The sequence below is a fragment of the Cupressus sempervirens genome, chromosome 8 (assembly GCF_028749045.1).
Source record: "Cupressus sempervirens isolate cs-2001-9-10 chromosome 8, ASM2874904v1, whole genome shotgun sequence".
Lineage (NCBI taxonomy): Eukaryota > Viridiplantae > Streptophyta > Pinopsida > Cupressales > Cupressaceae > Cupressus > Cupressus sempervirens.
In genome coordinates this window covers 759,006,896-759,023,990 of record NC_143125.1, presented here as the reverse complement: position 1 = coordinate 759,023,990, position 17,095 = coordinate 759,006,896, and the positions used below count along the sequence as shown (strand labels likewise).

Below are 17,095 nucleotides of genomic sequence, written 5' to 3'. Positions count from 1 at the left end.
TAGGTATTCACAAGGTCACCTTAAATACAACACTTATATTACAAGATCACAAACCACAAGTTGGTTAGATCGATCACAAGTTCTTAAGATGAAGAAATTGTATTATATTCTATTGGCCAGGGCCCAAATATATAAGAAGTCCTCCATATAAGGTTAATATATCATGTGATTCTACATAGAGGTCCAATACAAACTTACAAGCATTGAATAATATGTCACTGATCGTCATAGATCATGAAACACCATTATAAGATCAAATCACTCCAACTTGGTTATTTAGGAAGAACAAGTAGTTTTGGAGCAACCTTAAGATAACTTCAGTAGGAAGAACCAATCAAATGTGAACCTAGACATAGAAGTACCGTGATGTCTAGAACACATCCAAAAGATCACATGGAATAATGAGCCAACTAGAATGATCACAACATAAAACACATAAAATGGCAAGCAAAAACATGAACATAAAGAAAATATATTTGGTTGATGCAAGATTATGGTGCTTAGCTTCTGGATTAGATTGTGTTGAGATTTTTACCATCAACATTTCAAATCACACTACGTGATCCATCATCAAGATGAGAGAGCAAGAGAAGCAATATTGTTAATTGTGCGAGGATGTTCACGAATCATCCTAGCATTGTTCAGGACTACTTATTAACAAAGGTACAACTATGTGTCTTGGTTTCATTTTTGTAGCTTTCAGTGGTTTGACATGTCTATGATTTCGTTTTAGTAGTTTATATTGTCATTTATGCATGCTTTTGAACTAGATTAGCTAACATATAAATCAATCAATCCATTTTCAATGCATCAAAGAAATCTCTCTCTCTCTCTCTCTCCCCGACCCCACCCCTCGACGCCCCCTCCCTCCCCACACACACCTTGTCAAACTATACACCTTTGATCTGGTCATATTCCAATATTTTATGGAAGAGGGTTTGAGTCTAATTAAACTAATAGCTTGATTTGTCCATTTATTTCTCATATCATTTTTTTTTATGAACATTGGCTATTAAAAAAAGATTAGTAACATTATCCATCACTTTATTTTTAAAAAATGAATATTTCATTATCACATTTATAATTTCAGTTATTGTGATATAGTCCAAATTAATTATGCTTAGTTAGCTACACTTAATTAACATATGTTAAATCCCTAAGAAATATTTATTGTCGCTTACATGTTATTGAAAATAAAAATACGATTGGAAATTTGTATTTTAAATTGGTTGAATGAATCGGTGAGGAGGATGATATATTTCTTCATCATACCATCTAGAAAGATTCAAATCCACTAAAAGATAGACCGACTCTTGGTTTAACCTCTATATAACTTTAATCGACTAGTCCTCCCTACCCTCTTAAAATAGCTTCTACAAAGTAAATCTTAGTTAGATTTGTATCTAATTTTGGTAAACTAGTTCCTAGTAATCTTTAATTAGCTTTGATAAATTAACTATAAACAGACTATTTCCCCCTACTACAAGCTTTACTAAAAGATGACTACTAATATAAAACATAGAATATTATACTCTACATAAAAATGTGAGAATATCTATTAATGCACTAGTCATTAAATTTCATTTAAAAAATAATATTTGATATTTATTTAATATGTTTGCTGAAGATTCCAAGAATTTATGATTATTGGTTGTTTTCAAATTTGATCATGTTTGAAATTTTGGAATCACATTTTCTTATCATATTTTCAATCAAAAAGAGTTTAAAGATGTTTGATTGTGAAGTGCAATTCATAGTTGTTGAAAGAGTGCTCAAGTATGATTCAAACCATTCTCTCAATTATAATCTAGGTCAAATCTTTAAACTTTTTTTTATAATTAAAAAAAAAAAAAAATTTAGCCGATAATCTATTTGTGGGAACTTTGTTCCTAAAAATTGATTTTTTGACAGGGAAGTTGTCAATTCGAAAAGTTGTCTTGGTTGGAAAGAGTGTTAAGTTTGGCTAGAAAATTGTAAATCCTTCTCATTAATTATTTTTCAATTAGTTTATATTTAACTCCACTTTTAGCTCTTGTTTTCATATTTATTATTTGTTATCTACAATTTTAACTATTTCTTTTTTATTTTTCCATTTATTTAAAAAAATAATTACTCGATCTTTATTTATTTAACTTTGAGTTTTAAAATTATTTTTATTTATTTTTTATATTAGTTTTGTTTTTTCTCTTTAAATATTATTTTTTAATTTCTATAATTTATTTAGTCAATAGAATATATATTTGTTAGAGACATTGCTATTTTTTCATATTATTTTTTGTATCTCTCTTATTAATTTTTCATAATAGATTTTTTGATGGGATTTTTTTAAATGGTTAGTTTTTTATATTTGATAAATTGATTTTAAATAAATAATATTTATTAATATATTTAAAAAAATTTAGTATTAAAAATTATTAATAATCTAATTTGTTCAGATAAGATTATATTTTAAATCTCTACTTTTAACTATTGTTTTTCTTTTCCTATTTATTTTAAAAATAATTATTTGTGATCTCACATTAGCTCATGTTGTTATATCTATTTATCTAACTTTTAATTTTTAAAATTGATTTAAGTTTTAATTTTAAAATTATTATTTATATTAGTTAACTTTTTTTTTTAAATATTATTTTTAAGTTTCTATAATTTATTTAATCAATAGAATATTTGTGACACATTGTTATTTTTTCATATTACTATTATTTATTTTTTAAATTAATTTTTCATAATAGATGTTTTTTTAAGAGGCCGAAGCCAAGATTAATTATTATGTATTATTATTAATTATTATTTTATTAAGCACCTATTCGATAAATATTATGTTATTTAAATTAAAAATTATTAATAATCTAATTTGTTCACTAATTTTATTAAACATGCAACTATAGAGATGTAAAATCTAGACACGAATTCAGAAGTATACTTTTTTACGAGCAGCAAGTAATAAACAAATAATCCGTGTGGCGTTCGGGCACCGTTGTTGACTTCCAAGTGCAACAGAAACCCATAGAAAATACAGTCGTCGTGGAGGCGACTCTGCTTTCAGTGTAACTAAAGCTAAACAAACTGTGAATTTAATGGCTCGTCCGCACATTCAGAGCAGCAGAAACAAATGGGCAATGGCAACAGTTGGAGGCATGAAATCCAGAGCAAGGCAAAGAACACTACCAAGATGTGCAACTGGTATATTATCTGGTTCTTCTTAATCTTCCTCTCCTTCCTCCTCTACGCTCCATGGTTTTTCCTCTCTCCCACCCAAAATCTCCAGCCTCCCTGCAGAACAGTAAGCACCACGTCGCCGGATCGAACCCCCTTCCGAGGCGACCTGCGCGAGCTTTCCAGCTCCTGGAACGCACTCAGCTTTTCCTCACGGGGGGATTCGAACTCGCGGCTGAAAATAGCCTTGTTTGCGAAAAAATGGCCGCTGGGGTTCGCCGCTGGAGGACTTGAACGTCACGCTCGGACCCTGCATCGCCAGCTGGCTCTCCGTGGCCATGAAATCCACGTCTTTACGACCTCGGCGCCCCGGGATCGAGCCCCGCTGGATGCAGCCGACCTCAAGCTGATGACCTTTCATTTCTCGAAGCCTACAGCGGCTGGGAACTTGAATTCCCACGAAGCATGGGATCAATTTGTGAAGGTTAATCAAACCCTAAGAAATGCAGAGGGGAAAGAGGGATTTGATGTGATTCACTCTGAATCCGTCGCGCTTGGGCACGGCCAGGCTGCGGGATTGCCGAATGTTGTGGCTTCGTGGCATGGGATTGGATACGAGACGATTCACTCTGATATAGTGCAGGACCTCACCAGAAACCCTGCCGAGCCTCGAACTCTGGAATTGCAGAGAGCGTTGAATGATCGCTTGCAACGAGTGATCGAGGAGGTGAAATTTTTTCCCTCGTATGCTCACCATGTCGCCACCAGTGATTCCGTCGGAGAAGTTCTGCGAACGATCTACATGCTGCCGAGGGAAAGAGTTCATGTGATTATCAATGGCGTCGATGAAGGGCTCTTTAAGCCGGACGAATCTGCGGGAAAATCTTTTCGGCTCAAGTACGGGATCCCGGAGAGCGCAGATCTGGTGATCGGCATGGCCGGGAGGCTGGTGAAGGATAAGGGACACCCTCTGGTTTTCGAGGCGCTGAAAACCCTAACTGGAAGTTCAAACCCTAATTTTTTCGTACTGATTGCAGGGGACGGGCCATGGGCGGCTAGATACAAGGAACTGGGGCAGAATGTGAAAGTTCTTGGGCCGCTCAGTGCGGCTCAGCTGGGGGGTTTTTATAATGCGCTGGATGTTTTCCTGAACCCGACATTGAGGGCCCAGGGACTCGATCACACGACCATTGAGGCCATGCTTTGTGGGAAGGCTGTCATGGTGTCGCACTTTGCGAGCGTGGTGAAGAGTTTGATTGTGAGTGAGGATTTCGGGTATACATTTAGTCCCAGGCTCGAGTCTTTGAAAAAGGGGTTTCAGAGGGTTTTGGAGGATGGAAAGGAGGTTTTGAAGGAGAAGGGAAGTAACTGTAGGAGGAGGGCTGAGAATTTGTTCACGGCCAAGAAGATGGGGGATGCTTATGAGAGGCTGCTTCTGTGCATTGCGAAAGGGAATCGGACCGGCATTGATTTCTGTAAGTATCCTCTTACTGGCGAGGATTGAATCGTTTGGAAGAGGGAAAAAAATGTGTTAATCGGATTTGGTAGACCACATCCCACCATGATACCGAGGCCTTATTGTTGAGTTAGAATAGTATTTATTGATTCAGATACATATTCATATCAGCCATCCTGACTGCTTTTAAATCATACAAAATTTGAGATTGATTGATCCTATGGCCCAAGTTTAGTTTAGCCATGGTAGAATGGTCTTAAGCATAGCAGCAATAGTTTCAGCATACAACAGATTCAAACCATTACCGGGATGGTGGATCTCCAGGGAAAGTGTCATGCTAAAGATTAGGGACAAAAATAGCATCAAAGATTTGAGATTTTCACAAGCAAGCACAATATTGTTTGCAAACAACTGCGTAATAGTTTATGATTCCATCATTTTGAGGATCTATTGACACCCCTCTTGAGGTGAGTTCAATCCATTAGGTCAAAGATAATTTTAAGTATAACCAATTAATAGAAAGTATGTTTGCTCTCTGTCAAAAACCGTAAGTTGAATTAGGTTTCGCTTTGCGTTTGGGACAAAGATTAAAATCTCCCAGCCTTTTAGTTTCGAGGTGAATTTATTGTATGGTGGCTGTGGAATCATGTCTCTTGTATTTGTAGACCTACAGCAAAAGCTCAATACAATTATTTTGATTATATTGCTAAGCTTTTTATGTAGAGACCTCTGATTACCTTGACCAGGAATGAGCTGACATAGGATTTGAACTCGAATCTTATTATGTATGAGATTTTAAACAAGAATTATGTTTACATGAGAAGTTTACATGGAATTTGCATTCAATCATTTTACTTGCGGAATCTGAACTCAAATTATGTTGCTTGTAGAGTTGATGTTGTGGCAACTTTCAGTGGATTCTCTAATTTGTGATTATATTAAGGCTGACTTGTAATTGTGCAATTTTTAACAATATGCCAATCGGTAAAATATGGCTAGAAAAGATCTAACTATTCTTCCCATCCACAGTAATTACTAATTACAGAGGACGGAAAATGCAAGAAGGGTATTGTTTGTTTACAATCTTGACATTTGTTCTAAATAGTAAAACAAATTCTATCACTAAAAAGCCTTGAGAATTTGAAGCATTTTGTTAAGAAGAACCTTCGTAGTTTTTATTTGAATCTTCTTTCGTTAATGTAATGTCACTTTAATATGGATTCAATTCAATCCATACCCATTACCTGGTTTTCTTGAACTTTGGGGGTTGTTTCAGTGCTGTTCCATCACAGATCGAAGTGTTCCAAATGGATCATAAGGATCAAAGTAAGGAACTATTTTAGCTACAGACATTACACAATACATGTTGCAATCACAAACCCTTTTGGATGTAATTTTCTCTAAAATGTTTTCCAACGCTTTGAAACTCCACTTGAGTTTGAGGTCAAAGGGTGAGATATTCCAGTGAAACGAACTCCCAAATTCTTGTTTTACTTTCGCTTGTGGATCTTGTTAGTACTCTGTCTTGTGTAATTGAAAAATAAATTAAAAAATTGAATATATTCTTGCGACTGGTTCATCGCCACCTTTCTTTATAGAGAAGGGTTTTCTGGAATAGAGAAGGGCACATTTAAAAAAAAAACTTTGATCCCAAATTATTCCACAAGATGTCTTCTGATCCCAATTAGATGTGGATGCAGCATTTTGCATCAGGAGGCTAATTGTGTGCAAAATCACGTCCTAAAGTATTCTTAAACGGTGTTAATTCCACTTGGGTTGAGGTTGCAGTTGGCTTAGTTATGCTTAAACAGAGTTAATTTCACCTGGGTTAAGTTTGCATGTTGGCTTAGTTATGCTTAAACGGAGTTGATTTCACCTGGGTTAAGTTTGCATGTTGGCTTAGTTATGCTTAAACGGAGTTGATTTCACCTGGGTTAAGTTTGCATGTTGGCTTAGTTAGTTGATTTCACTTGGGTTAAGGTTGCATGTTGGCTAAAATTTAACTAAGAAACTTCAGGCCCGCCCTTCGTATGTTTGCATATTTTTGCATTACTTTTTCTCCCTCTCACAAGAGCTTAAGACATTTCCATGTCCACGTAGTTACTCCTTGTACTACATTTTGTAGTTGTCCATGGTGAATAAGGTTGAAACATAGACTACACATGACCGAGACTTTTGTCTTATGAGACAATTACCTCAAATAAACACTTAATGACAAAGGTAACCAAAAGCAAGAGTCAAAAGATAAGATCATATCTTATGACGATAAATACCTAGTAAGTTTCTCTAGTACTAGTAATCGCATCTTAGTGTATAATAGGTATGCTATTTTTTAAATAATTTTTTTACAGGTACATCTGTTTGTTTTACAAATTTCGCACTTGATTGCAAATTATTTAATTTGTTTGTAATTTGAAACTAATTTAGATAATTGAAAATGGCATAAATATATGTGGCAAAAAAATGGAATTGTATGAGTGTCACATAAATTATGTTCATCAACTATGAGAATAATTGGTTAAGATGGGATTTGGGAAGTGATACATGTTTCTATTTATAAAAGCAATTCATTCATAGTTATAGGTAATTCCAAAGAAAATCAGTATGACGATGTGCACTTATGTGTCATTGCTCCCCTCATTTGTTATACAAAACTTTGTAATCAGCAATCATGTTTGGAGAGCCATTCTTGTACTAGGTATGCCAATTTCTTGAACCTTGTGTAAATGTCTTATTTAATCAGTATATATCGTGTATTAATCAAATGTGAATTTAAAAGTTTGCACTTGTATTCTAAATAATGAAAATAATAAATATGATTCACACTTGTAGTGGTTATTTATAATTTGGATTTGTTGGAGTGTTTGATAATGATAGCAGGTGAACCTCCTCTTCTTTTCTTCGCGCAAAAAATGTGGGTTGTTGCATACGTCCATATCTTTCAAATGTGAATGATGGTTGAATTCAAAGGTTTGCAAGTTCACAAAGTCTTGATATTGTCGTGAATGTTAGCCCTTGTCAATCTATGTTCCCAATGTCAATGGTTACTTTCTCATGTGTAAGGCCTTGAGATTTGTGTATTGTTAGGGCCCATGCCATTTTTAATGTTACTTGATGGTGGATGCCACAAATTATTGGTATTAATGGAATATAATGTGGTTTGTTGTGGTTGCATGGTGGCCCAATATAGTTCTTAAATTCGACAATGACAAATAAAGGGAGTTGGGGTGGTTTTTTGCTTTCATTGTACACAATTTTTTTGACTTGTCCAAGTGCACCATTGACAAGTCTAGTTTCTACCCATAAATTTACACATAACATGACCTCTTGGTCAATACATAAGAGGATCTTCTCTTGAATTTGTTCTTCGTCTGGCTTTGAGCATGGTAAACCTCTCTCTGCATTTGACATAGCAATTGGCTTTGCTAAAGATTGCAACATGTATTTGTTGTGAAGTAATTATGCCGAGAGGCGTTCTCTACAGCCACAGCACGACAGTTACAATGTCAATAAAAAAGAAAATGCTGGCTGTGGGCTGCGGAGTAAGGCAGTAAGACTGCCTGTCAGCGGCAGTTACTGCCGCCCCTGACATGCATGTCAGTGGCGCTGCCGTTGACAGCATGTCAGGGGTGGCAGTAACTGCCGCTGACAGGTAGTCTTATCGCCACATAAAACAATGCCCCGTGGGGTGGCGGGGGTGATGGCCTGTCACCCCATTTTATTTTATTTTATAATATTTTTTTTCAACGAAACAGATAACGTGGCGGGTTAATGTATTTTTTTAAATTTTTTTTTTTTTTGAAAAAAACAGATAACGACATGTAGACACTGTTTTTTTTAAATTTCGTTGTGCAATATTGTCTTATTGGCGTTTTTTAGTAATTAATTTGAATTTTGTAAAGGAGTGGAGGAGTGGAGATGTGGAATTTGAAGAGTTCCTTTAGTGGAAATTGAATAGTTTCTTCGTGGGAGATGAAGAGTTTTTTCTCCGATTATAAAACACTCATATCCTCTCATTTTTGCTCTTCATTCGTAGAAGAACAGATTTGCAGAAGACAGGGTTTGAGTAAAGCTTTCATTGCTCTTGAGAGGTAGAGCAAACTTTTTTGGGAAGAAGAAAGGGAGATACATCATTTAGAAAAACATTTTACATTTGAAGATCAACAAAGAGATCCAAAAAGCAAAGTAAGCTTTTTGTTAAATTTTTTTTCCCTATTAAGTTTTATTTTGCATTTTGATTATTATCTCCATTTAGAATAGTAGTTACACTATTTACATTTAGTTGTAATTTATTTGTTATTTGACATTTCTTAATTTTTACATTGTTCTATACAAAATTACATTTGCATGTTTCATGCATTATTGTTTTTCATATTTTTCAATGTATTTTTTAGATTAATCTTGTATTTTATTTCCATAATATTTCATATGGATGGCAATGCTGCCATATCAATATATTTTATTTTTAAAAAAAGTGATTTATAAATTTAATGATTACTATTTTCATTTACAAAAGTAGTTTGATTTATAATAGTTTTTTATTAAGATTAGTATATTAATATTTTGAATTAGATTACTATTTTGCTTAAAATAGTTTTGTACTTTACATTTAGATTATAATTAATCATAACATATTAATATTTGAAAAGTGGATGGCAATGCTGCCATTTTTCAAATATTTTATTAAAATGCCAGTTTATTTATTTTTAAATATAAAAACTTAATTTTATAATTTTAATTTTGTTACTTGAAAATTAGAGTAGCCATATATTTTATTTTAATTTATGCTTTTTTTTTTCATGCAATTTTTAAATAATAAATATTAACTTTTAGGCATCAATCTTTAAAGAATGGAAGGCAATGCCGCCATTTTTAAAATATTATAATAGTAAGCAATTTATTATAATGTTAACTATATCTCAACATATTTCTAATGTTTTCATTAAGAGTAGTATATTGATTTAGAGTATCATTTTGAATTAGATTACTATTTCAATTATAACAGTTTTGTAATTTACATTTAGATTAAAATTAATCTTTACATATTAACATTTGAAAAGTGAATGGCAATGCTGCCATTTTCCAAATATTTTATTAAAATACCAATTTATTTATTTTTAAATAAGAAAAACGAGACTTATACTTTTAATTTTGTTGCATAACCATATATTTATTTTAATTTATGTTTCTTTTTTATATGCAATTTTAAAAGAATAAATATTAAATTTTAGGCATTAATCTTTATACTGACACATTAGAATGTAAATACTTCATAGAATAACAAATATTACTTTGTTTATATTTATGTAACCATGCATTTTATTATGAACATTTTACAAATATTTAACTTTGTATTGATGATTGATTTATATGTTTATAAGGAAATAATGAAATACTCATTTTTTTATTGTGTTAATGCTAAAGGTTTTTTTATTCTGTTAATGCTGAAGGTATAAATAAAACATGAACTTCAATAACGGGATGAAAGTTGAAGTTTGTTCTCATGACGATGGCTTGCAGATTCAATTTTTTCAGGCATGGAAGCCTCTAATAGACAATCAAGCATTGTCGACATTAGCCCAACTTCTTCTGTACAGTCAAATCATTTTTTTGAGACAGAGTTTCAGAAGTGTGCACACATAATTAAACAGTGTTGTACAACTATGGTAGAAGCACTTCAGAATGTAGCTTTATCTATTGATCATGTACAAGAGATAGAGATAATGGAGATGGAAGATGTTGCCAAATATGTACGCAACACATCTGCAAAAGTAGATGCGTTTCCATCCATGATGAAAGAGGTCTATGATGATCATATTACAAACAAAGGTCGTAATACAATTTTAATATCTGAAGAATATGTGATGTACTTACATCATTATGGAGAGCTATACACATGGTCCATATGATGATTTCACATTTTTCAAATCTTCACTTATTACTTTATTCAGATAATTGTACTAGGAGATATTGTTCTCCTTCCATCTATATATCGAAATAATAAATAAACGATTTAACTTTTTATCTCAAATTCTTCTCAACTATACTTCCAAATATTTGAAATGCTTTTTGTTGACCTTTGTTTTTGTATTATTAAAGCTTTTACATGAGATATATCATTAATATGTTGATCATTAAATTATGTATAAAATTGATGTGTTATTTCTAACTATTAACCCACTCTAAAGCATAATATTCATTTTATACTCATTTTAAGTGTAATCATTACCTCAATAATGTTTAGTACTCCTTCATTGTACACTATTCATGCTAAGCATAATTAACATTAATTAATTGTATATTTATAAATGTAACTAATAAAGTTATAGAACTACATAAGGAACATTTTAATCCTTATATTGTTCTATTATGCTAATAGGCATGTGTAAGGAGAACGAGCTACCCTCCTAAATGTAATTCTAAACATAACAATAACCGTAACTTTGACCGTGGTCCTACTTCTCCCCTAACTCTAATCCTAACCATAATTCTAATGCTTTGTCTACCCCTAACTCAAACTGTAACCCTAACTCAGATTCTAACCATAAACCTAATCCTAACCCTAACCCCTACCCTAACCTTTTATGTACCCTTATCTCTAACCCTAATTGTAATGCTAAACTTAACCTTGACCCTATCTCTAACCCTAACCCTAACCCCAATCCTAACCCTAACCTTAACCCTAACTCTAATCCTAACACTAACACTGACCCTACCCCTACCCCTCACTCTAACTCTAAATATAACTCTACCATAACTATAATATAACGCTAACCCTAACCCTAACTTTAATGCTGACTGAAACCCTAACCCTAACCCTAACCTTAACTCTAAACTTAACCTTGACTCAAACTCATACCTTAACCTTAACCCTGATGTAGCTCTATACTTATCCCTAACTCAATATGTAAAACTAACACTAACCATAACCCTAAATCTAATCCTTTCTCTAACTCCAACCATAATCATAACCATAACCGAAACCCTACCGTACCCCAAACTCTAACCGCGAATCTAACTCTACCATAATTGTACTTTAATATTAGCCCTAGCTCTAACCCTAAATCTATCCTTAAAGTTGACTCAAAACTCTAAAGTTAACCCTAACTCTAACATTAACCCTAATCATAATATTTAATCTTTTTGAAACTCTAACCCTAACCCTAACCCTGAGTGTAACCCTCCCCCTACCTCTAATTGTAGCCCTAAATCTAACTCTACCATAATTGGACTTTAACTCTAACCCTAGCAATTATTTTAACCCTAATCATAATATTAAATGTCTTTGTAACTCCAACCCTAACCCTAACCCTAACTATAAGCCTACCTCTACCTCTAATTGTGGTCCTAAATCTAACTCTACCATAATTGGACTTTAACTCTACCCCTAAAAATTATTTTAACCCTAAAGCTAACTCTAACCCTAACCCTTTCTATATGCCTATCTCCAACCCTGACCCTAACTCTAATTCTAACCCTAACACTAACGCTGACCCTAATCCTTAATCCAATCATACCCCTAACTCTAACTCTAACTATAAATCTAACTCTACCATAATTAGACTCTAATCCTAACCGTATCCCTTTGTTTAATCTTCACTAAAACCCTAACTCTAACCTTAACCCTGACTCAAAACTCTAACTCTAACCTTAACCCTAACTCAAAACTCTAACTTTAACCTTAACCCTTACTTTAATCTTGACAAAAATCCTAACCCTAACTCTAACCTTAACCCTAATTCAAAACTCTAATTCTAAACCTAACCCTAACTCTAACCCTAACAATAGTCATAATCCTAAAATAACCCTAACCACAACTCTAACTCTATTTGTAACTCTAATCCTGACCCTAACTCTGGCTCTAATTGTAACCCTAACCCTAATTCTAATTAAAATCCTAACCCTAACCCTAACCCTAATTTAAATCTTAATGCTAACCCTAACCTTTACTTTAGTCTTGATTAAAACCTTAACCCTAACTCTAACCTTAACCCTGATTCAAAACTCTAATTCTAAACCTAACCCTAACTCTAACCCTAAAAATAGTCATAATCCTAAAATAGCCCTTGCCCTAGCCCTAACCATAACTCTAACTCTAATTGTAACTCTAATCCTGACCCTAACTCTAGCTCTAATTGTAACCCTAACCCTAATTTAAATCTTAATGCTAACCCTAACCCTATTTCTAACCCTAACCCTAACCATAACTCTACTCTTAAATATAACAATTTACCTAATAATATCCTTAAAATAAGATTGAATCAAAGTGATGCAAATAAACAATATATATAGAATTAAAAAAAAAAATGTTGAAGAATGATTTTATACTAAGTTTATATGACTACAATTTTATAGTAAGTTTATACAACTAAATTTAAAAAGAAAAAAAAAAATCAGTACTAACCATATCAAAAAAAGAAAAATTAAAAAATAATTTATCTGTTGCGCCTCGACTACTACTAGCTTATATATACCTATATATATATTACGCCGAGAGTAATCGTTCTCGAGGCGCCTATTTTTACTTAATCCCATATATATATATATATATATATATATATATATATATATATATATATAAGCTAGTACTATTTCATTTGTAGAGAAAAGATGTATGGAAGACGAAAAGAAAGTGTTCTTTTTTGTTCTTATTGTAGAACTTGATCATGACATCAGAAGCCTCCAATCTGAAATTGTAGGTGTTGCATTCTGTAAATTTGATAGTAGTGTAAGAAATTGTATTTGAGTAGAACTATCTCCACTTTGGCAAAACTTTTTTTCTAATGTAACAATTGTTTTGAAGTTGCGCCATAGTGTGCCACCATAAGAGATGGAGGCATATATTGGGATGTCTTTGATTGGTGGCAGTTGTCCCAAGTCACAATAGAATAATTGAGCATCCTCCAAAGGGAATGTAGTTATGAACAGGAAATTCTGGTTGCAACCTCATCATTTTTTTCTAGTATATTTGGTCCAATGAAACTCATTTCATCTATTAGAATGTATCGAATGAAATACATGCTCTCTTAGAAGGTTGCTAGTGCTTGTCCTTGGAGGGGTGCCATTTCTTTGATTGGTATTCGGAGGGCAAAATGAACTATCGATGCTTGAATGTTGAATGTTGCTACACCTATAGGTCCAAGTAATAGCATTGGTGACTGACCATGTGGTGTTTAGTTCATCATTGTGTACTTGATGCTTTTTAACAGGTGTGACTTTCCTGTGCCTACTATGCCTTGAACAATAATCTTCATTGGTAATTATTAAGTGTTGGAATGTAGATGTGTTATAACAATATCGTATGCATTCTTTTTTTGTATTGACAATCCAATTTGTTGGAGTTGATTAAGTAATTGTGGGGCTTGAAATGGTAGGCAATTAGATTGTATGAATGTTGAAGCTATTTGTTTCTGTAGAGTATTGAATTATGAATCTTGCCAATTGTTGTCCAAATCATAATCACAACTTCCCAGCATGTCTAGATCATTTAGATGGATAGGAAACCCAAGGTAAAGTCCTTCCAAGACTTGCCATTCAATAGGGATAGTATCTGGCATGCAATTTTCGGTATTTACTGGGCTAGAAACTTCATTTTCTTGTACTAGTTCATCACCATTTCTTTGTACATGCCATGGTTTGTTTTTTGTTGAGTATCTTTCCCAAGTCCTTATAATCTCTTCAATTGATGAACCAATATATGTTTGAAGGTTGAAAAATGGGTCGTGTAGAAGTAATTTAGTCTAACAAAAGGATTCGTAATTGTTGTCTACCTTTGTAGGGATTTCTATGTAGTGTGGACTAACATAGACAATAGCTTCGGTGGGACGTTGCCTCTAGTGAGTTTTTTGTTAACTAACCTTGAATGTCAACTTTTTAGTTACATCAATTAGTGATTTATTCTCTAAATGCATAGGGCGTGATATGTAAGCTTCAATCTTGTTTGGGTACATTGGTTCTCTGAAGGGTGCAATTAGTACACGTTGGAGTTTTTTGGTTGAAATTTAAAGATACAAATTTCCTGCTAGAGATGGAGAGTGGCGAATTGAGTAAGAGGTGGCTGGTTTCTTGTGCGCGAATGTCATGGTCCACAAGGTTCTCCATGAGAATTCTTTGGAAAGCAATTGGGGTTGGTTTCTCAGAGTTAAATTTGGATGATATGTGAGTATGTGAGTCAACATAGAATGGTATGTCTATGACTAGTTCTCAACCTTTGCTGCATATTTTGCAATGTATTTGAGGACAACATCAATTGAAAGGATAGGTTGGAAATCTATATTGGCCCTCCAAACGGATAAAATTTGTGGATTTTGTAGGTTTAGGCACTCATCATTACGAGAAGGGGTGTGGGTTGGTTGTCTAGTCGGTGTGGCATAAAGTTTTGATTTTTCTTGTATACTCTAGGGGGTTTTATATTGGCATATAAGAGAAGAGCCTTTCATTCTAAGGCATGTTTGGAGAATACATCTTGTGTGACGTTGCACACAGTTGACCAATTCAGTGTAGTTAATATATGGGTTTGTATAATTAATCATTGTTGTATCCATCAAACAAGGGTCATCAAGAAGAGATCGATGAGTTCTTTGGTTTCTCAAATGAAGACTTCATGGGTTCCATGCAAAAACATATCTATCAATGAAGTCAAATGCATTTTGTATTGACTGTTTGTCATTCCATTGTGACTTACTAATATCTGGCGCTTGGCATAGCGAGATGAAACCATGGATATGTGTAGATCCCCTTTGTTGCCATTCATACCTGAGAGTTTATATTCTATTTAGAAAGTGAAAGGGTCTAAAATAAGTAATCATAGTGGGAGTGTAGTAGATATGTACCTGTACCAGTAATCTCTTGTATGAGGAAGCTTGTCTAAGACCTGTGTTGCATAAAATTGTAACCAAGATTATGCAAACCTCAAACTATGAACATAACAATGGAGAGTATGTTCGGTATGCTCTTAGGAACACAATAATGGATGAATCTCTTGGATGATGATGCAATGATAAAAGATTCTAATGGTACCTAATGGATGATAATGATTTCTAATGACTCCTAATCCAGCCGAGCTTCCCGTTCATTCTCGTGAGGAAAGCTTGAGACAAGATGTCTATTTAAAGTGGATGGAGGAAGCATCTAGAATGTGCTTAGAAACTACTAAGAGATAAGGATAGGGATTGACAACTAAGCACAGGAGATAAGGATAAGAATTGACAACTAAGCACCTTATCTCACATTCTAGATTGATAGATATGACTGATGAGATGGCATGTGTGTGTAGAAGATTCCTATGGTGTAGACAACATGTGCTTAAAAGATGTGATGACAACTCATATGAATGCACATACTTCTAGGCAGTTTGAATAAAGATTAAATTAAATAAAATTTAATTTAATCAAGGTCTAGAAGAATTAATGGGAATATGGAGTATTTTAAATAAATAAAATTTATTTTAAAAAAAAAAGAATATGTAGAGAATCATGTGTTAATTTAAATTAACACATTAGAGCTAGGAGTATTTAAATTAAATTTAAATACTTAGACAAAAATGAACTTATTTAATTAAAATAATTTTAATTAAATAAGTAGAGGAATGTGACTAGTATTAATTAGATCATTCAGGACAATTTTTAGTGTATACATTTTGCCCCTCTTTGATGTGATGTCGGCACGACATCATATCAAAGAAAATACAGGTTGCCCTAGAGAAGATAAGAGAGGACTGGTGACAACGACAAAGGAGAAGGGTGATGAAAAATGATAATCTAAATGCAACTTAACTATATGAATGCAAGAGATTCAATTGTGTTCATATGGAGAGCAAACCTTATTTTAATATTGCAAGAGGAGTTATGCACCAAATGCTATAGAAGCATAGATGACAAGATTCCTTTGCGTGTATTAGACTCTTAACACAATGGATGCAGGTTTCAGAGTCATGAGGGAACAAATGACATATACGCACTGGAGAGGTCTGGGCACACCCAAAGTCTTTTTAAGGAGCTTGGTGGAAAGTGTGCTAACCCGTTGCCCCCAATGAGCAATGCATTAACATAACTTGAAACTCACATAGATGTGCTAAAGAATAATGAAAATAGATCATATTGCAAAATAACATGTGTAATCAGGATAAGCCGTTCAAATGATACCAGGATATGGAAGATCGAGGCACACTGGGGAAGCCTATCAGTGACACACAAAGATAAAATTAACAAAAAGACATTATGACTAAGTAGTCATTCAATTCACCATGCTTGCCATGAACCTGATAAATTTGTTAAATTTGTTAAGCCTGTGTAGAAAGGATTCATCCTGTAAGGCAAAAACTTGATTGATTGATTGAATTGAAATGAGATATTTGTGATTGGTTGCTGGCAATGACAGTAAAAGGAATGATGTTCTCAAATCATTAAGTCTAAATGTGAATTTGTGTAAGCTCGTTTGCAATCACTATTTGATGAGGTTGGTTTTATGGATGGAAGCTCAGTG

At 33.5% G+C, this 17,095-nt stretch overlaps 1 protein-coding gene across 1 annotated transcript; it reads left to right on the top strand.

The window, feature by feature from the left end:
• The first annotated feature begins 2,898 nt into the window (after positions 1–2,898).
• Positions 2,899–5,313, top strand: LOC149544635 (UDP-Glycosyltransferase superfamily protein). The gene has a single exon (XM_089795226.1). It carries the CDS (start codon positions 3,113–3,115, stop codon positions 4,658–4,660), a length of 1,548 nt encoding a protein of 515 aa, XP_089651352.1. The 5' UTR covers positions 2,899–3,112; the 3' UTR covers positions 4,661–5,313.
• Positions 5,314–17,095: the final 11,782 nt, after the last annotated feature.